This window comes from Ornithodoros turicata, chromosome 1 (genome assembly GCF_037126465.1).
Source record: "Ornithodoros turicata isolate Travis chromosome 1, ASM3712646v1, whole genome shotgun sequence".
NCBI lineage: Eukaryota > Metazoa > Arthropoda > Arachnida > Ixodida > Argasidae > Ornithodoros > Ornithodoros turicata.
In genome coordinates this window covers 108,300,048-108,320,690 of record NC_088201.1, presented here as the reverse complement: position 1 = coordinate 108,320,690, position 20,643 = coordinate 108,300,048, and the positions used below count along the sequence as shown (strand labels likewise).

The 20,643-nt window shown below is 46.5% G+C and overlaps 1 protein-coding gene and 1 long non-coding RNA gene across 3 annotated transcripts in view; both read left to right on the top strand.

Moving 5' to 3' along the window:
• Positions 1-2,415: 2,415 nt before the first annotated feature.
• LOC135382247 (uncharacterized protein K02A2.6-like) lies at positions 2,416-3,150 on the top strand. Its single transcript, XM_064612581.1, has one exon. The coding sequence runs from the start codon at positions 2,416-2,418 to the stop codon at positions 3,148-3,150; it is 735 nt and encodes a 244-aa protein (XP_064468651.1).
• Positions 3,151-18,871: 15,721 nt separating this feature from the next.
• LOC135378540 (uncharacterized) overlaps positions 18,872-20,643 on the top strand; it is a 114,092-nt gene continuing 112,320 nt past the window's right edge. For both annotated transcript variants that reach the window (XR_010418446.1, XR_010418445.1), the window contains exon 1: positions 18,872-18,983. This is a non-coding gene — a long non-coding RNA (uncharacterized LOC135378540). The remainder of the gene's footprint in view (positions 18,984-20,643) is intronic.

The window sequence follows — 20,643 nt, the reverse complement described above, 5'->3', positions numbered from 1 at the left end:
TCATCTGTAACGATTTTTCTCCTAATACATCAGTCACTGCTTTGAAACGCGAACTTAACCTGTCGTCGTTAGAACCGCAGTAAACCATTAATATCCGCAGGACATCCCTACATGATCGCTAACGTCCTGAATATCCGGATATCCATGCGAGAGTCATGGGACGTCCCAGAACGACATTCAAGTTTCGGTTTTACTCGGTAAATACCCGATGTCGCAGATACTTCTGCAAGATATTGCGCTTTGGATGTTTGGAAGAAAGAAGTAGTCTGCAGATCTCAGGATCCATGAATTGAATGTCACAGAAACGTCGCCAGGACGTTATTTGGAGATATACAGATAAATTTGTGACATCTTGTTCCGAAGATAAAACTAGACATGGGGGACTAGTAAAATCGTTATGTATTTCTATCGTCGGCGTGCTGCTGCCCTTTCAAAACATTTGTCTGTGTGCAACACTCGTCACATAACAGAGGAATTCGATCACTTTTATAGCTCCACTAAGCAGGTAATCACATTATAGACAATAGCTTGAATTGAAAATATGGTACTTGACAAGAAGGTATGTTAGAAACGCTATTGGGTATACCTTGACACTTCAGACAGACAGGTTGTTTGCAAAGTCGCACCCTCTCACCGTTACAAATGTTTCACGCCCCAATACACTTAACGAACGTGCCATCAACATCTTGTATTTCAGTATATGCTTTATACATTTGCTCTGGTCTTCCTTCAGAGGGCGCCAAAAGGGAGCCTGCTCTTCTAGGATGAGAGCACCTTGGTTAACGCGGTCTGCTTTGGTTGACCGTGTTGCGGTCGCGGGGCAGTACTGCTTGCAGTACTGTTCCTGGAAAGATTTTTCTTGCTGTATTGTGGGATGTTCAATTGGGTTCCGCCCGGGTTACCCTACTGCCGAATTAGGGGGTGGGGTATGGCACCGTTCCGTACAGAGCTCATCAAACCTTGACACAAGCTCAGGGATTTAACCACATCCTGGGAACATCCAAAACTCCTATGGTGACGTCTGTGCGACGTTACTGCAATGTGGAGAACCGTGGGACAAATTAAGTCTCCTGGACGTACATGTGACGTCTACAGGCTCTCTGAAATAAGCCCCGGGATATCCAAATATATTTTTCACGATATTGCACGGACATCGCCGGGATGTTTGTAGTTACTGGGACAGCGCTGTCTTTTCTCACGTCTATCTCTCGTTCATAAATTATTGCACAACATTCCCTCACAACAGTGTCCGATTGGCCGATCCACTGTCATATTTCCCCGCCTTGATCACCCAAATAAAGTCGACCACTTTTTATGCCATTCTAATGTTTTTTCAAAAGCATTCTTTTGTCGCACCGTGCTAGAATGGAATGACCTTCCGAGCAACATCGCTACAATAACACAAACTCAAGAATTTCGTAATGCCATCTCTGTTCTGTTCTCATAGTTATTATTCGGCTACCTTTCTAAGTGTTTTGCTTGAGTACAGTACTTTTTAACATACGATTAACGTATATCACATGATCCATTTTTCATTGTAGCTTATGATGTTGTTGTTTCTTCATGCATAAACTTCGTTGTATGTCATATTATTACCTCACATTATCACGGCGTTGTATTTTCACTATTTTCGCTACTTTTCTGTACTAAATGTGTTTTACATATACTTGTGATGCTGTTTAATATTGTAACCCACTCCCCCATTGTCCCCAAGGGACCTTTGGAGGTATTCTGAAATAAATAAATAAATAAATAAACAATCGAAGATTGATGCTATCCTGAAGGCGCCAGCACCCCAGAGTGAGGAAGGACTTCGTGCGTTTTTGGGCCTCGCTGGATATTATGCCCGTTTCGTGCCCCGATATGCTGAAGTTGTAGAGCCATTACGTAAGCTTTTGCGCAAGGGAGCGACGTTTATCTGGGACGAGGAAGAAGAGGCAGCGTTCGTCAACGTTAAGCGACTCCTTGTGTCAGCGGGACTGTTGCGGCCGTTCGATCCCAGGCTGCCGGTGATTGTGACAACTGACGCTTCAAGGTGTGGAATTGGTGCTGTGTTGCAGCAGCGAGGCAAGAAGGGGCTACACACTGTGGCATTTGCATCGAATGCGTTGTCGCAACTATTCCACCGGTGAACGAGAGGCACTTGCATGCATCTGGGCTTGCGAGCGGTGGCATATCTACCTCTGGGGCAGGCACTTCACATTGAGGACTGATCACCGTGCACTGGTTACCCTTCTGTCTACGAGGGAACTGGGTCACCGACCGAACGTGGATAGTTCGCTGGACGGCCAGACTTCTTAATTATAACTACACTGTGGAACACAAAAATGGTAGTGAGAATGTTGTGGCGGACGCACTGTCCAGGTTGCCCCAGTGCTGCAGTGAAGAAACTCAGTTTGAGGAGGAAGTGGTTGCATGGGTGATGACCTGCTTGACGAAGACGGATGTGCAGCAAGCGACCGAGGAAGAGGAACTGTTGCGAAAGATTATGGAATACGTCACAACAAGTTGGCCAGCCAAACAAAAGGTGCCGGAAGAGGTCAGGCCATTCTACGCGAAGTGCGTGATGAGCTGTCTGTTGCCGACGGAGTGGTCTTCAGAGGGGAAAGAGTATTAGTTCCCGAGACACTGACGAGCAGGATAATTGCCCAGGCACATCAGTCCCACCAAGGAATGGTCAGAACAAAGCAGAGGATACGGAGCACGTATTGGTGGACTGCCATGGACCGGCAAGTAGAAGATTACGTGAGAAACTGCGCTGTTTGTCAGTCAGCTGACAAGTCTGCAAAGGTGTCGCCGGCACCACTTCAGCCGGTGCCACTGCCTGAGAAGCCATGGCAGAAGTTGGCAATAGACATCGTGGGGCCGTTTGAGTGCACGACGCCCAGTTGCAGATTCGCAATATGTTTGATGGACTATTATAGTCGGCGGCCGGAGGTCGCCTTTGTGGGAACGATTACCAGAACGTCACAGGTAGTCATTGGGTTCCTTCGGCAAGTCTTCAGCAGGGAAGGATTACCAGAAGAACTAGTTTCGGACCATGGACCGCAGTTTACAGGAATAATCTTTGAACAGTTTCTGAGGGGTTGTGGAGTGAAGCATTTGTTCTCATCGGTCTATTATCCACAGGCGAAGGGTTTAATCGAATGATTTAACCGGGTTTTGAAGGATCAAGTCCAACTAGCACTATTACAAGGGAAGCCGGTGCCTGAAGTTGTACAGCAGGGTCTTCTGGCCCTTCGATGCACGCCCCACGTGACAACGGGAAGTGCCCCAGCAGTTTTACTACATGGCAGGATGCCGCGTACAATTGCCGCGTGATTGCTGCTGTAAGAATGGCATACCGGTACCTTCAGTCTCAGCTGGAGCAGATGATATTCGTCGGAAAGTGTCAGGTCGTCAGGACTACACGGAAAGGTACACTGACGTACGTCGAGGTGCAAAGACCCTCAGTTTGGTCCTGGAAACTATGTGCGTATAAGACTCAAGGAGAGGAAGAAAGCCGTGCCCCGATTCTCAAAGCCGCTGAGGGTGTTAAAGAAGTGCGGCGGCCATTCCTTTCTTTTTTGGAGGTTCGACGCTATGGAACGCATCGAAGTTGGCGGTATACCCACGGAATGGTTCTGCAGATGTAACCGATTCGTTGGAGTGGTCAGTGCCGATCGTTGTCGGGGGAGCTTCCAGTGCGAGTGATTGTGGACCAAGTGTTCCGTCAGATGGTATCCAAGTGGACCAGGAACATGAGGGACTGGCTACCGTGTGTGTGCGTGACTGGAACGGATAGCCCTGAACAGGGATCTGTCACTCCTTCACCTGAGCAGCGACAGGGCCAACGAGGGGTGAGAGAACCGCCACCAGAGGCAGGCGGACAGGCCCCGCAGACTTCGACAACGTCCAGCTTACCTTCGGGATTACGTTTTGCATTAATTGCTCGTTGAAGTGAAGCGATTGATGTTTGATCTTTTGATGTTCGATTGTACTATGTAAATTGGTTAACTAACAACAATAATAATTGTATTAGGGGGGAAGAGATGTTATGTTGTGCCTTATCTCTTGATAAGCACCGCGATCTTGCTGTTATCTCATTTCACTTGGTGTTTTACTTATCAGGTTATGCACGCGTGCCTTTGAGTTCTAGATGTCGCTAGGCGGCAAGTGACAACTTTAAAAGAGCGATACAAAAAATAAAGGTTGTTGTTGGTTTGGGACTTGCTGTGTGGTCTACCCTTCTTACGTCTTCCGTCGGCGGCAGTACGGTGCACTCCTTTGATCGAGGACGCTCAGTGCGCACCTGCAGTTTATCGAGGATGGCAAGCCGGCGCACCGGTGCAGTTTATCGAGGACGCTAACTCGCACAAGTCGGAGTTGCCCCACAAGTAAAGGGAAATGGCTTCGGCGCTCCCGTAGCTCTCTCGGTCGCTCGGCGCAGGATTTTGGGGGCTGTTTGAGTTCGTCTCGAGACGCCCTTTATTCTGATTGCCGTTTCCTTCGATCCTGATCATATTTTAGTTTCATATATGCCTGTCAATATATATATTCTGGCAAAATTTTGATATTTCAACTTTAAAAATTTATAAAATTTTCCAACGACACCTCGATCGGCGTCCTAGCTTCACGCGCTCTCACAGGAGTTATCGCGTCATGAAATTCGGCAGAATTTCGTTGCATCGTAGATTTTGACCTGGCTACCAAACCGTGTTTTCAGACGTTTTCACGTCAAAAAATCATCTGCGACTCAAGGAAGTAGTGCAACCTGTACTATCTTATATAATTCATTGATGGCATATCATGAGGTACCTCCTTCCTTTGGCTCTTCTTACTCTTCATCTTAGAAGTAGGGCCAGGTAGCACAAATACGGTGCGAGAACATTTCATTTCACAATGCGAAGGAGTGCATTTTGCACCTCGTCCTCTTGCCGTATATAGCTTTTGTTTTTATGTGTTTCCCCCTTTTTTTGTGCAGTGTTAGCATTTCTTTGCGTTCCCTTTTCTATTCGCGTGATACACAAAAGGAGAGGGGCTTGCCAGTGGTGACCACGCCCCTCGTCTGTACGGGAGATGTCACATTGATGAACAGTCTCAGAAATATCTTTCACAGAATTATTAAACGAAATATCACACTGTGATGGCCCTCATGTTTTCTGCCTGCAGCGTTCTTAAAATCGAAAGAAGTGAAAATTCCGTTCAGGTTCAGGTTCAGTTGTGCCTAATCCCTTTTAAATCAGGGCAGATGTCTTTCGACATCACAGGCAAAAGTAAAATAAGATTAAATAAAAGGAGTGACGATGCTTGGTACGGTGACGTAGTTCCAGGTTCCCTTGCGCCTAATCCCTTTCCCCCTAATCGGGGAGGCGGTCTGTAGATGGCGCTGAAGATGTTCCATGAATCCCGCTTGGCTGGCTGGGCTGGCTGTCGAGTTGGCCTGAGCACGACCTACTACTATAATAGAGACCTGGACGTCCGCAATGCTCCCAGCAGCGGGGTAGTAGTTCTGGCAATCGCCGCTTGGCTATGGGATTTGGCGCTAGCGCGCACTATTTGTTACCACGTGACTTGTCGAAACCGCGGCGATGTATGGTAGCATGGAGGAAGGAAACACAGGAGCGGCCCTTCCAACTTTTTGCCATTGGGACGGGTGTGCCAGCTTCGCACTGCATTCTGGGATGCTCCTGTCTACCATGTGACCACTCACGTGACCCTAAGAGCATGCGCAGGCCAGCTCCCAAAGCAGATGACGGGAGCCGTGATTGTCTTCCAGTTCAGATATCTGCATTGTGACGAACGCCGCGTGTCCAACTTTATTTGTGTGTGTTCGGAGGTTTACTCTTGGTTTACCCTTCTACTAGAAGACCGGTCAGGGTCTGCAGGACAACCACGCAGGACTAGAAACATCATTCGCAGCAGCGATGTTTGTGTGACGACGTGGCCGCGTTTTGTGTGTTTGTTGCTGAAGTGGTAAAGCATGCCAGCCCAGGCGAAAATTTTTTGAACTGGTACCAGTTGAACTGTGTTATCGAACAGGGACCAGTTCAACCGGCCCCAGATCAACTGGTACCAGTTGGGACAACTGGTCCCTGTTCGATAACACAGTTCACCCAGTCTCAGTTGCAACCGGTCCTAGTTGAGACTGGGACCGGTTAGAAACCAGTTGGGCCAACTGGTACCAGTTCAGACTGGGACCGGCCAGAAACCAGTTGGGCCAACTGGTTTCTGGCCGGTCCCAGTCTCAACTTGTACCAGTTGACCCAACTGGTTTCTAACCGGTCGCAGTCTCGACTGGAACTGGTTGCAAACCTCATTGTTGAGCTGGGACCGGTTGAAGTGTCTTCACTTAGAGCAGCCTGTTCGGACAGAGGTTAGCTTATGTAACCGGTGCCCCTTTGCAGAATCGTTGTTCCCAGCAACAGCAGATCCAAAGAACTGCAATGCAACATTGCATTTTATTTGTAGTCAAACATTACACATATTCTAATGTACATGTAGCGTAACTGTAACATAATTAAATTATAGCAGTAGATGAGCTACAGAGTTACATGGAATAGATAATACTTCATGGTTGATTGGTCCATTGCTTGACTGCCTTGTGGACATCTTGAATCATTAAACAAAGTATTTGAGATGTTTTTAATAGCACACGATGGATCGATATTTTCCTTTGAGCCCCAGCAGCTAAGGTTTCTGGAAAGTTGAAAAGGCACAAGTGAATATGCATTCAATTGCAACATGTAACTGTGGTGTGTGCCTGGACAGTCACTCAATTTGAGCAGTCGTGGCACCGGAAAGTACGCGAATCTCTCTACATTTCCGTTGTGCAGTAGTTGGACCTTTCAACTACGAGATTCGCCGGCTTTCGGGGGCAATGAGTACTACTCTGCGCACTACGCTAGTTCGACAACATCCGTGGTGCGAAGGATCTAAAGCACGAGAATAAACGAAAAAAAAAAGCAAAAACAAAAACATGAATGAAAAAAGTTGCTGGTAACGTTAACATAAACCGGATGTTACTCGTAAAACGGCAAACACTTGCAGGTGCCACGAATGTGACGCAGAACAAAGAGAAGCGGTTGTAGTGGAAGTAATATTTGTAAATGGTGCACAAGGGAAAAGCACTTAAGTATAGTACTCACGATATAAAGCGGTCTCCACAGTTGTAGTCGAGCTGTAATCCTATAGGTGGCGTGCATGTGACGTCACGGCGCCGCTTCCCCTCTCGTTTCACTCTCTCTGGTGATCCATCTCCCAGACGCACGTGTATCCGTTCTCCGTATGTTTTGAACGTTCATGGTCCATCCGCTCGTACGAATTTTGTCGATTTGTTATGCCGAGTTCCTGGACTGCAGCAGGCTACACTGACACGCTCAATGATGTGGACAGAAAGCGGTACGATGAAAAAGTTTTGCTGTGTTATGGTGATCCGTACAAGATGGATCTTTCGGAATTTTCGTTTGATGACAGCCAATACCCTGACGTTGGACTCGTCGAAATCAACAACTATCTAGTCCTATCAACGAGCTACATATCCAGGAAGCAAATGAAGGCCTTTAGGTCACTAGAAGCGCACAATTATGTGACTAGCGGGCGGGTTAACAAACCTCGGACGAAGATTCTGCCGGACAACAGGATCTTGATGATCTCAGAAGTAAGTAAAAATGCTCGCATTTGCATAGTTTTTCTAGTACTGGAGCAGGGCAGTATAGTGTACTGTATTTGTTACTAATGTGCTACATTTTTTATTAGGTCTTCCATTCACAGCGCTTACGGGAGTCACCCCTGTCTGTGTGGATTTTGATTGAGTCTGACGGCGACGTCGTCACTGCTCACTATTCGTGCATGGCTGGGATCGGTGAGGTGTGTTCGCACGTCGCGGCCGTGTTATTCTACACGGAGGTTTCTGTGCGGGCAAGAGACTCCGTGGCAACGACCGACAGGGAAAACCAGTGGCTACCAGCAGCAAGAAAGGGGTATGTGTCGAAGGCCCCACTGGCAAAGCTGGACTTCTCATCCGCAAAGAAGAAAAAACAAAAGCTTGATGCATCGTATTCACTCAGACTTGATGAAGATATCCACCAACCGAGAAGTCCTTCTGTGGTTGCACAGCCTGGCCCCTCACCAGAAAGCTATAACAAGTTCCTCGACAGGCTGCACAAGAGCAGCTCTAAGCCAGTCATACTTTCATTACTGGAGCCGTATGCTGAATCACACATCCCTGAGCTCTCCAAATATCCTGCCGTAATGCTAAAATCCCTTTATGACCCAAACGCAGTGAACAAGAATTGGAATGACCTAATTGCTGAGTGCTCCACACTTGTGAATTCACTGAACCTCAGTAAAAGAGCCCAATCCCAAATTGAGGAGCAAACTCGTGGCCAGGCAAGCTCTCACAAATGGTTTGTGTACCGGCTGGGCAGGGTCACTGCCTCGGTCTTCTATGATGTATGTCATGCAAGTGTAGGACAACCACCTATGAGCCTGCTAAATAAGATATGCGAAGTTGGAAAGCCCGTGAATGCCCCTGCTTTAAAGTGGGGAAGAAAAGAAGAGAAGAATGCCAAGGCTGCATACCAGCTACGTGCTCAGTGCCTGCATGACAATGTAGAATTTCAAGATTGTGGCCTACTTGTTTCACTCGATACCCAGTCAACCACATCTGTCCTACGGATGTCCGGTTATTATCCCAGAACGAACTGCCTGAATCGATGTCCTATAGATCTCCGTAGGATACCCTTAAAGGATATCTAATGTCCCAAAATTATACAATGAACTACGGACGTCGGATGGACAGAGGACGTCGTGTGGGCATCCGTGTCAGTAGACTTCGCAGTGAAATTCGATTAGAATTAGTGCTGAGACTTCAATAAGCATTAATCTAGTGTACCTGGCTCGCAAATTTGCTTTGTTGGTGCTCGCAATCCCAAAATGTAGTTAATTACCGCGACGCATTTTTGACTGGGGTAGGAGATCATGCACGAAATCGAGAGCAGCTCACGGCTGGCAACAGTGAGCAGGCGGCCGTGGCGGTTGGTTTTGACCGTTTTGACCAGTTTGCCCGTCGATGAGTGTGTCAGCTACACAAGTTGGTACTTGTGCACGCTTCAGTTAAAGTATCGCTGAAGCAGCAATGTGTACAGGTAAGCTATGCAAAAACAGAACGGCGAGCAGACGCGGCTCATATTCGTCTTCCACAACAGGTCAGGCAGCAGGGAGCCGGCCGCCATATTGCGGTCTCCAAGTTATCACAACAGCTGAGAACATCAGCTACGGATATGTCAAGCAACAAACGGTGTTCGCTCAAGCGGTAACATCGGTGATTGAGGTGGGTACTGGGTACACCTGTCCTGTTAGAGTGCCATATATTTCGGATAGCGAAGTGTTTTCAGGTAGTATTTCTGATTTGGATGCAAGTCGTACGGCTGGTTCAGAGGTGCATTTTGTGTTGTGACAAATCTATCTGTGTAGGTCTAAAACGACGCATGGAATTAACTGACGGTGACAAAATAAAGCTATGCTCAGTGTTGTGAAAGCTATAGCTAGGATGCTCCAGAAAAATCTGAAACCTGTTCTTTTGCAGTGAAGAAATGGAAGCTGACTTACACGCGAACTACATTCCTCCAGACTAAGGGACTGTAGCACTCACAGATGTGCCGCTTTGAAGTTTCTTATTGTGTAATAAACGTTCTTTTTTCTGTATATGCTGTCTTTACTGCGTAACCACCACAAGTAAATAAAATAGAGAAATAAAATCAAATCATATAGTACCTGTAGAACCCAACAAAAACCTGCCACAGCGTCCACAGGATAACCACAGAACGGCCCCCTGCATGCCTCAAATTATCCAAAATGTGTCCTCTGTTCGTCGGCCAGGATGTCCTGTAGACCGGTTCGGGCGGTAACATTGAACAAACTATGTTAGTACAATTTCCATCCGTGGGAAGTTTCCCGACGTCCTGAGGACGTCTGGTTATCCGAGGTCGTTAGTCCATGGGACATCCTAAGGTTGTATATGCCTGACTGGGTAATGCCTATGTTGGGGCTACCCCTGATGGACTTGTTTCGTGTACATGCTGTGGCAAGGGTGTGTATGAGCTCAAGTGTCCTTTCTCTGCAGTAAATCTGTTATTCGACGAAGCACTTGATCTGCCTTCATTCTGCTTGGAGAGGAGGGATGGCAGCGTCTGTGTCAAAAACAGACACAGGTACTTATATCAAGTGCAGCTGCAGATGTTCTGTACTGAACGACTGTATGCAGACCTAGCCGTGTGGACGCCAAACTGGATCCATGTAGAAAGAGTATACTTTGACCCAGATTTCATAAAGGAGGAACTGGGGAAAGCAAAGGTGTTTTACGTGCAAGCTGTTATGCCCGAACTAAGAGTGAAATGGTTTACTCGTCATGGCAAGCCCTCTGCAAACAACATGCCAGCTCGTGTGCTCGCACCAGTGCCACAACCCCAGCAGCTGACTTACTGCAAGTGCAAAGGACCCGAAGAGGGGCGAATGATCTGTTGTGACAGTGACACATGTAAAATTTGTTGGTACCACTTCAAATGTGTGGGCCTAAAACGTGCTCCAAAGTCGAAGAAATGGTTGTGTGACGCTTGTCAAGCAGAAACTCAACAGCAAAAGTATAAAGTTTGAATGAGCCACACACATGCTTGTTACCTTGACCCATACAGCTGTCTAGTCCATGTTGTTTTATTAAAGTACCTTTAAAATCAGAACAAAAGTTGTAGCTACATACACAGTAGATTACTCAAACGGCACCACTGACTTACAAAAGTTACACAATGCACAGCAAACTGTAACTATTTGGTCTAGCACTGTGAATTCATCACATTCATCACCAGTTTTCATGAACTCAACAGGAAGGCACCCCTTCAAAATTCTGTATTTCCTTCTCACAAGTCCAATAACACGTTCGACGTGGATTCTCACATTTGAGATCTCACGTGACTGCTCAATGTCTGCAAATGAGAGCTGTCGTTTGCCGCGTGTAAATGACGGGATTGCCAGGCTGGCCTGCCTGATTCCCACTGAATCGCTTATTAAGAAACCTCGGTCTGCAAGTACAATGTCTCTTGGATGAATGTTGTCCAGGACACCTGAAGTTTCTGTAATTTCAGTGTCACTTGCACGACCACCATAACCACGTGAAATGAAGATTATACATCCTTGTGGTGCAATGCCTAGGAGATATTTTACAGTATTGTGTCCCTTATAGTTGGACCATGTAGCACTTCGTGGATTGAATGATGATGGCCTGTCCATGAAAATTTCAAAACAATCCAGAATCACGGAAACCCGTGTCCCAAAACTCTCTCGAAATGCCATAGGCATGGTTCGAGATTGTGTACGTCGATCAGGCCACTGAATGAAACCTTTCAATGCTGTGTACAAGCACGTCAACCACCTGTGGAAATTTCTGGATGCAGCGCTCCGTGATATGCCAAACCTATACCCTATGTCTTCGAAGGGCACATTCAGTCTCACTTTTAAAAAGAATGCAATCAGCTCTTGGAACTTTGTGAGCTTACTGATCTCCGACTTTGGCACAGTTTCGTCAACTAAGTCATACACTGCTTCTAATATATCATACGATGGAAGTCCTGTGTAGAATTTCACATACTCGTGGTTCTCCTTGAAATGTTCCTGTGTCAGCTCAAGGCTGGACAATTTCTGACGTAGATGAATAACTTCACATCTTAGTGCCATGTTGTCTTGCTGAAGTTGCTCGATATGTTCTTGATGAAGATCTGTCTGTACTGATGTGCCTGAAAATAGGCCCCGGCAAAAATTAGTATAACATGCAGACCTATATGGTGAATGTCATGACAGCACATCAAGGTGATTAAGTGTACCTGTATCTGCTCCCGGGAGGACATCACCACCATCCTCACTGCTTGACTGTAAACATACTAGTCACCAGAAATCTTGAAATGTCATTCACAATCTTGAAAAGTGGTCAACAAAGTGAGGGTATGAAAAAGCTCTAATACCTAGTGCTTTTGTGACTGGATCATCATCATTGTTGTTTTCAGTTCCAATCTCTGTGCTGTCAGAGTGGCCTAGGAGGATTTCAAACATGTAATGAAGCACATAACTTGATAAAAACATTTTCGCTGTGCGCGGCCAGTATCATCAAGGCTATTCCTTGACAGCGGCAATCAACACAAATCTTACGCACATACTTTCCGCTTTGCGAATGCGGTGTTCACTGCACATAGCTTTGGCACGTCGTTTTGCCCTTTCGTAGCGGCCCACCACAGCTTCAGTTCTCACAGGGTTCCTTTCGTAGCCCATGTTAAGATTGGGTGCCCAGTCCGGACTGATTGTGTCGTGCAACAACGCGGGTTCACCTGCGTAATGAACGTCTTTGTAGCACACGCCGTATCGGCCCTCCTCTATCAGCGCGAGCGGCGTAATGACAACTCATTTCAGGGCACGATGTCTTACCTTGCACGAAGTGTAGACTGCATACTCTTGCGTTTTTTATCTTCTTTTTGGTCAAGTCCGACCGCTTGATGCGAGCGAGCCACAGCCTACGTCTGTCCGCGCTTAGAATCTCTGCTGCCTTTCCTTCCTTTTCTACGACCTTTGGGATCCTAAAAAAGCGCACCTTCTCGACTGAACCGGTCTTCTGTCGGCTGCTTCTACTGGAACAATTCACGACTGTACAGAAAACCATATCGACCACAGCCGCAGTACTCCGTCAGATCAAGATTTGCAGCCGATACGGGAGAAGCAGGAAACACAAACAAGGCACTAATCATGGATCACCACTATGGCGGCGCCTTCCCACAATACATTGCGTCGTGACGTATATGCACACCACCTATAACACCCACCCGCCCGGCCGCTGGCGCTCATTGTACTGTCGCACTGTCGTAACTTGCAGAAAAATCCTTTCGATTATAAAACCAACGCCTATGTCACACATCGCGCTAAGAACATAACGGGCAAAAATCGCTGCACAAGCATGCTGCTAAGCAAGCGACCGTTGCACAGTAAACGCATGATTCATCGCGGGAGCAGGAACGCACAAAATACAACTATAAGAGTTCCAAAATAACTTTCGTTAACACTAACGAACTTTACCAAAAATTGAAATATGATCATTTCTACTAATAAAGCTACTTTCTGATCGTTGTTATAACTTCATCTTGCAATCTTCATATTAACCTGTCCTGGCACTGAAACCGAAACTTCCCCCAAACTCCCCCAACTGGTCCAGTTCGAACTGGTACCACCTCACTTCCAGTTGCTACCAGTCCAGCTTGAACTGGTACCAGTTCACTTTCCAGTTGCCGCCATCCCAGCTTGGATTGGTTGACACAGTGCCCACTTGCCACCAGCATAGCTTAAACTGGTACCAGTTCACTTTCCAGTTGCCGCCAGCCCAGCTTGAACTGGTACCTGTTCACTTCCCAGTTGCTACCAGTCCAGTTTGAACTGGTACCACAAAGTGCCCAGTTGGCACCAGCGCAACTTGAACTGGTACCAGTTTACTTTCCAGCTGCCACCAGTTTGGTACCAGTTGGTTCCAGTTGACCACCAGTTGGTGCGAACTGGGAACGAGCTGGTACCAGTTGACTTCCCAGCTCAAATTTTCGCCTGGGTAGTAATCAAATTTGTACAACGATTTAGGAAATCAATTGAATCTGCAGCTGTAGCACAGCGCCAGCTTGCAAAGGAACGATTCAAGATGACTCTCTAACAGACAGGGGTACGAAACAACCGGTCAAGTACGTACTTACGAAGGAAACGTTATTCCCGTGACCGAGCTGCTTTCTGTTGAACGACAGCCGCAACCGCGGTAAGAACACGTTAACAAAACGTTGTTTCCGCAGTGGTGCTCACATTTTAAGAGTAAGTGACTTTGGAAAAGCATAAAAGCACGAAAAGCAGCGCGAGTAACAAAGAGTTGCCCAACCGAAACTTTAGAGAGGATCACGTGGTGGACAGGAAGCAATGGCGGTTTTGACAGGAGCGACCGCCAGAGGGGTCCCACGGAAATCTGCTCGAAACGGCCGCTCCTGTGTTTCCTTCCTCCATGTATGGTAGGCTGTGTTGACAACGACGAAGCAGCATAAGAGAGAGAATAGCGCGTGCTTAGCAACGGGCTTAGCAACAGCCTTTGTATCCCTAGCAGACTAAAGACGGTGGCAAGGGTGATTCCCTCTCCCCAATAATGCTATGTGGCGCTTGCAGCGGTCACTAACGTAACTAACCCATGACCCGTCTCTCCCATAGGGGAGCGCCAGCTGTCCAGGTCTCTAGTATAGAGTAGGTCTTGGGCCTGAGGCTCCGGATGTGGGCTCGGGCTATAGTTTCATCTCGATGGACGCTTTCCCTCACGGGTATCCACTGGGACAGGATTAGTTGTCACAGGAAACCTGCAAAACTTGTAAGGCGTTTCTCCTTTGCCTTTCCCAGTTGACCAGGTGTCGCTTCGTCATCTCGACGATGTCGCTGCCACTGTCTTGCGGTCTTCGTTTTGTGACGGCATGTTCCTTTGCTGTACTTGGAGTCGATTTGATTCATTCGCTTTATCGAATTGTTTTTATGCCTGTGAATCGTACGTGGTCGAATATTCTTTTTGCGTATCTATTTTCTGGAAGGTGGATGAGTCGTCCCAGGTATCGCGTTTTCGAACGTGCTTCCCTGTACTCAAAGTTGGACCAACCCATTTCTCCTTCAATGGCAGCATTTGCTGTGGCCAGGTTTCCACCCAAAATCCACTTTCCTATTTCTCGTTGTTGGCGCTCCAGGGCTTTTACGGTGGTGTTGCTATAGCATATAGCCTCATCTGCATACGTAGCGTGCGGGACCGCAACTGTTTTCCATAGTAGTTTACCGACCGTGTACGGGTTATAGGAATGGCGAGCCAGGTGCCACACGTGTCCTTTCTTTTTGTTTGTCGTAGCTACTATGGATGTTTCGTATTGTTCCAGATAGTTCGTTTGATTCTCCAAGGGCACCCCTAGGTATTTGTACGGGTCGGTGTGGGCGAAGGAAAAATTTTGAAGTGAGAAAGTTTCGATGTTGTTATTGGTTCCTCCGATCTTCATCCACTGTGTTTTGGCGTTACTGTATTTCATCCCGTTGGTGTCTGCCACTTTGGTACAGATGTCGAGCAGCGGCTGTAGGTCTGCTTCTGTTCTTGAGATAAGAAGGATATCGTACGTCTGCGAATGCAAGCGCTGCTATATGGGTGTGAATTTGTCCTCCTGTTGTGTCCAGTGTAGTTATCCTGATCCCTTTGTTGCTGTCTTGTAGTTCCTTTAGTAGTTCATCCAGAAAGATGTTGAATAGTGTTGGGGAGAGTGGGCATCCCTGCTTGAGGCCTACAATTTGCTTTACCTTCTCTGATTTGAATTCTTCTAAATTATATGTGCAGTAGCAATCCGTGTACATGTTCCGGATGATAGTTAGCATGCCTTCTGGGAGGCTTGATTCGCGTAACTTTACCCATAGTAGCTCATGTGGAACAGCATCGTAGGCTTTTTCTAAGTCAAGAAACCCGAGGTACATTTCGTTTCCTGTCCTCTGTGCGAGTTCTACGAGTTGGGTGAGGATGAATAAGTTGTCGCTCTTCTGTCTCTACGAAATCCATTTTGGGATTCACTTAGTTTGTGGTCATATAGCGTCATCATTCTGCTGTTTATGATGGAGGCAAACAGTTTGCTTTGTAGTGTTATTGGTCTGTAGGAGTTTAAAGTCTTCTTTTTGTTTCCCTTGGCCTTTATATAGTAGTCGCACAGTGCTTTGTTTCCACTCTTCAGGCAGCTCTTTTGTTTCTAATATATTAAATATTCGTCTTAGACTTTCTTTGGAATGTGGTCCGAGTTCCTTTATGAACTCGTTGGGTATTCCGTCTGGGCCTGGTGCTTTGCCATTCAGTAGTTTTTTTATATGTCTTGTTAATTCGTCCTCTTCTATTGGCCTCAAAATACCTTGATCTTCGTTTCCGTTCTGAGGTGCGGGGGGTCCTATAGGGTAATCGTAAGTGTTCATTCGGTTCTGTATGTCCTCCTGTTGTTGCTGCTTCATGTATTCCTCGATTTCCTCTGTCCCTGTAAAGCTGTTCCCTCCTTGGCTTTCATAGAGGGCAACTTCAGGTGTGGTCGTTCCCCGTTGGTTGTTTATGTTCTCAATATATTTCCAAAATTTGCGTCCGTTTTTCCGGCCAGAAGTGCTGATGTCTTCCTCTATCGACTTGTGATATTGTTCTAATTTCTTTGCTGTTAATCGTTTTGTCTCGACCTGTTGGTTTTCATAAGCTTCCTTCTCCATTTGACAGACTGTCTTATTTTTGCTGCTGCTCGAAGTATTCGGCACAGTCTCTTCCTTTCGTTTATCGCGTCTCGTACCTCTTTGTCGAACCATGGGTTTCGTTTGCGTGATTGTGGTCGTCCTCCTCGTGTTTTCCCAAGGGTAGCTTTCGCCGTTTCTTCCATTTGACGTATGAGGGTTGTATAATCGGGGGGTTCTGACGTTACCAGCGTTTCTTCCAGTTTCATGGCGAACTTGCGCATGTTTTCTTCGTCGCCCGTCTTCCATCGCGGTTCTTGTTTACGCATTGGGAGTTTACGTCGCTTTTCCTTCTTGGGTATACCTATAGTTACTTTAATACGATTGTGGCCGCTGTCGCAGCTGAATTTCTTTTCGTCGTCGATTTCTATCTTGTGGATGGTTAGCGGGGGCTGTTGTCAGCGAGTACATGCCAGTGCATATAATCGATGCATGTTTGTTGGGTTCCTCTGCTCCAGGTAACGCGGCCTGAGCACTTCTCATGTAGATTTAAAATATCTAGGTTCTGGCTTCGCACTATGTCTCGTAGATGTTGTGCTTTGTTCTCTTTCCCGTCGAGTTCTAGTATATGACAGTTGAAATCGCCAAGCAGCATTAGTGGTATATTCAGGGTGTGCTTGTTTCATTTCAGTTATATCTTGTGTAATGCACTGACAGATGTTCTGGTTCCACATTGGTGTTTCACTTGCTGTCGCCATGTACACGACTCCGACGTTAACGATGTGCTTCTTCGATATCCTGAAATTTGCCCACATTGTTCAAAGCATTGTCTGTGCGATAGTAGTTGAACCTTTTCCTTGTTATACATTATTCCAATCCCTCCGCCGTTTTTCTCGGTGTGTTTTCTGTTTACTCCTATCCAGTCCCAATGTTGTCTTCTTCTTCAGTGTTAAGTTCCAGTTCTGTCCACTTCACTCTGTTTCCCCCCTGTATGTTTCATGTTGCGATTCCAAAGTGGCTTCCAGCGGTCCGATGTCGGTTTCTTTCCTTTTTTTTTCTTCTTTGGGTTAGTAGCGTCTGTGGGGACGAGAATATTGGGCATTCCCGTTGTCCGCCCATCGGTGCCATTCTCGCGGTCGTCTGTCCATCCTTGGAGTGGGCATCCATCTGGTGTAGTAATATTGGTGTTGAAACGCCTCGTAAGGTTCGCGGTGCCAGTTTCGTCTTTGTTGCATGGTCGTCTCTCCTTCTAAAAAAAACTTTTATCTTCTGCGCTAGTTGTACGTTGCGCCACTGTGTCGCTTCCTTCCGGTGAAAAGCAGAGCCGGTGAAAAGTGAATATCTACCATGCCTGATGCCTGAATTCTCTGAAGGAGGTGGTAGCTATTTAGGAATAGCATGCATGGGTTTGAGCTGCATACTGCTTGTAGACTCGTGTTCGCTTCTTTTATCTTGCTCTGAATGTCCTGCCCCTTTCTTTCGTGAATGGGATGGAGCAAATTCCTACTGTGTGAGATGTTCGCTGAGCCATTGGCTCACTTTGCTCGTCATATTCGATGTGATCTGGTTAGGTTCTAGCCCGTTTAACACATCGTTGAGGCCTGCTATGAGTATTATAAGGGCATCTTCGTTTTCGCTGTCGGGTCCTTTTGTCATTTCGTCGAGGATGTCATCAGTTTTGGCTCCTGGTATTCCTATTATGGGTCTGTCCCTCGAAATTTTCCTGGGGAGCGGTCGTTTTATTCTGTTTACGTTTGAGTCTCCGATTATTCTGACTTGTTAATTTTCTTTGTTGAGGTCCTGCGTTACGGGTCGCCTGGAGGTGATCCGCACTAGGGGAGTCTAAGTCCGCCGAGGTGACCCCATTTTCCACGTGATACTGACGTGTTGAGTTTCTCCCGGTAGTGGGGCCATCCTGACCTCGTTCAATGGTCGCCATGCCGACGAGATTCGCATCAATGGGGTCTGTCTCGATGCTTGAAGTTCGCCATTTTCTTTTTTTAACACCTCAACTCTGTTCATTAAAGACTCTATTACTTTCGTTTTCGTTACGTTTTCCGTTGTGATTTCGAGGATTTTGGTCTCGAGGGCGTGGATCTCTTGTCTTGTCGGGCTCTCTGTGGATCTTGATACCTCCCTAAGCAACTCGTTTTCTCTCTCGAGCGCTTCGAGTTTCTCCACTATTGCTCTGTTCTCCGCTAAAAGTTACTCGATCTTTTTCTCTAGGGTTTGGTTTCACTCTTCAATTTTCATGATAGACGCGTGCTGGTTGTCTAGAAGTTTGTTGTGCTTTTCGAACGATCTGCATATGTTACAATCGAAGCGGGTATTCGATTCTTGGGCTTGTTAGTAGTTGTCAAATTTGGTTTCGTCCAGATACATCCATCGTTTGCACTGATCGCACTGGATCATTTGCTCTTCTTGAGATTTCCTCCCCATACTGACGGGTGAACAGGCAATAATTTTTACTGACCTTTGAAAAGCGCGCTGCCTTCAACTCCGTCGGCGGCTGCTTGTTCATCGGCGGCGCCGCTAGACGGCTAGAGGGCTAGACAGTAGACACGATGGAAGCTATAAACCAAAACCCAAAGCAATCCATAGTCAACGTCGAAGGAGGCACGCTGCTCGAAGCGATCGAAAACGTCTGTGTTGTGACTCCGTTGTTTTATCCTTTTTGTCGTAAAGAACGCTTGACATGCGCATGTTGCAGACTGAGAGTGCTTCTATAAGAACAGGTAGCCGGGGCTTTCTGGCGTGGGCAATACAACGTTTGTCAGGGACTATTCTCAACATAATAAGCAGCGAGTGTGCCGATGCCGCCTAGTAATCATTTTGGTGACAGTGGCGTTTCACACGTTAGGTAATTGCATAGAGGTATAGGTAATTGCGACAACTGCGTTCGATCTATGGACGTTGTTGTTTGGGGCACCGTGTAAGCGTCTGTCTTTCGTCCGTCCTCGTTGCATGCCACTGGTCTGGTCGAATGCACGATGATTCAAAATAAACCTAAAACTGCACATTCAAAGTAGCGTAGCCGCATTCCAAGTTCCAAGGAATGCGAAACTAGGATCTCACGTGTGTAAAGCTGTGCACCTACTAAGGATTTTGACTGCTTGGGTTTTTGTGTGTAACGTATGGATTTACTTGAAGACGCACAACGAACGACATGGCGTATAAAATGTTTAAAAAACATGGTAAACGGAAAACTAATGTCAGCCAATTATGAAGTAGCATTCTCGTTTCAGTTGTCCTAGTAGTTAGCAAACTCTGGTGCCAAGCACTCATTTCAGCATAAAACCGCGCAAGTATATCACTTCACCTAGAAAGGCTCTGTTGCTGCATGTCAGGGTAGTGTCCGCTGCACTGTGGCATGACACACGTTTTCTGCATGTACGCAGGTAAACCGCAATGTAGTGAAGTTAAAAACAAGTTTAATCTGAGCCTTGTCAGAATATTTGTTGCATTAAGTGTGCATGATTTTGCATTGTTCTGTGTCTCATGTTACTTGAAAACATAAAAGAATAGCCAAAACATTCAATGCAATCTTTGTGGCATTTGTCACCACATACCAGTTAATTGCATCATCTCAAACTGTGTGAATCCTGTCAGTGACTTCACTGCAACTCACCTGTCAAAATTGTCACTGTAACACTTTCGTGGCTTACTGAATGCTGATACTTACCACCAGTATTACATGTGTGTGTGTGCTTCAGGACTGTACTCAGTTTTTGACATTCCTCCATAATTTACTGAACAAACATCCTTGAGATGGTAATACCTCCCTATCCGGGCCACCTTTTCAGGTACTCCACTTTATAGCGATGTCCCCATTTTAGGACCATATCCGTTTGGCAGCTGTTACAGTGGTAAAAGAATGAAGGCAGCTGTTTTGATAGCCTCCACAAATTTTATGTGCAGTCATTTCACAGAAGAGGGCGCTATTGTATTCATGATATTTTCACCGCTTCCCCCGCTTTCGTGGTTTCAAGACGACCCTCCGGTTTCGAATTGTCATCCACATGGCCTTAGCGTGGCCGCGGCTGAGAGTCGAAAGTGTCTCTGCATCCCGCTTACCGTGACGTCTCATTAATTTTCTTGATGTGCCACAGTGCAGCACATTCAGTTACACAATGAGGCGAGGGGTGAACAAATTGTCAGCAGTGAAGTTCGACAGATTACCACGAAACTAAAGCTGCTGCAAAGCAAGCGCAGCAGTGGTGAAACGAGAGGGGTTTACTCCGACTGATGCATAGAGAATATGTAGTAATTGTAATTATTTATTACTGTTTATTATTGTTTCTTATTTATTTTGTAACTGTTTATTTGTTTATTTTTTCATTTCAGTAGCATACACTTTCTAGTGTTTAAGGGGGGACGTGGCTTTCAAGACCAACT

Bases quoted from the DNA above. Each gene is read 5' to 3' on its own strand.
- LOC135382247 (XM_064612581.1), top strand. From the start codon at position 2,416: ATGGGTGATGACCTGCTTGACGAAGACGGATGTGCAGCAAGCGACCGA.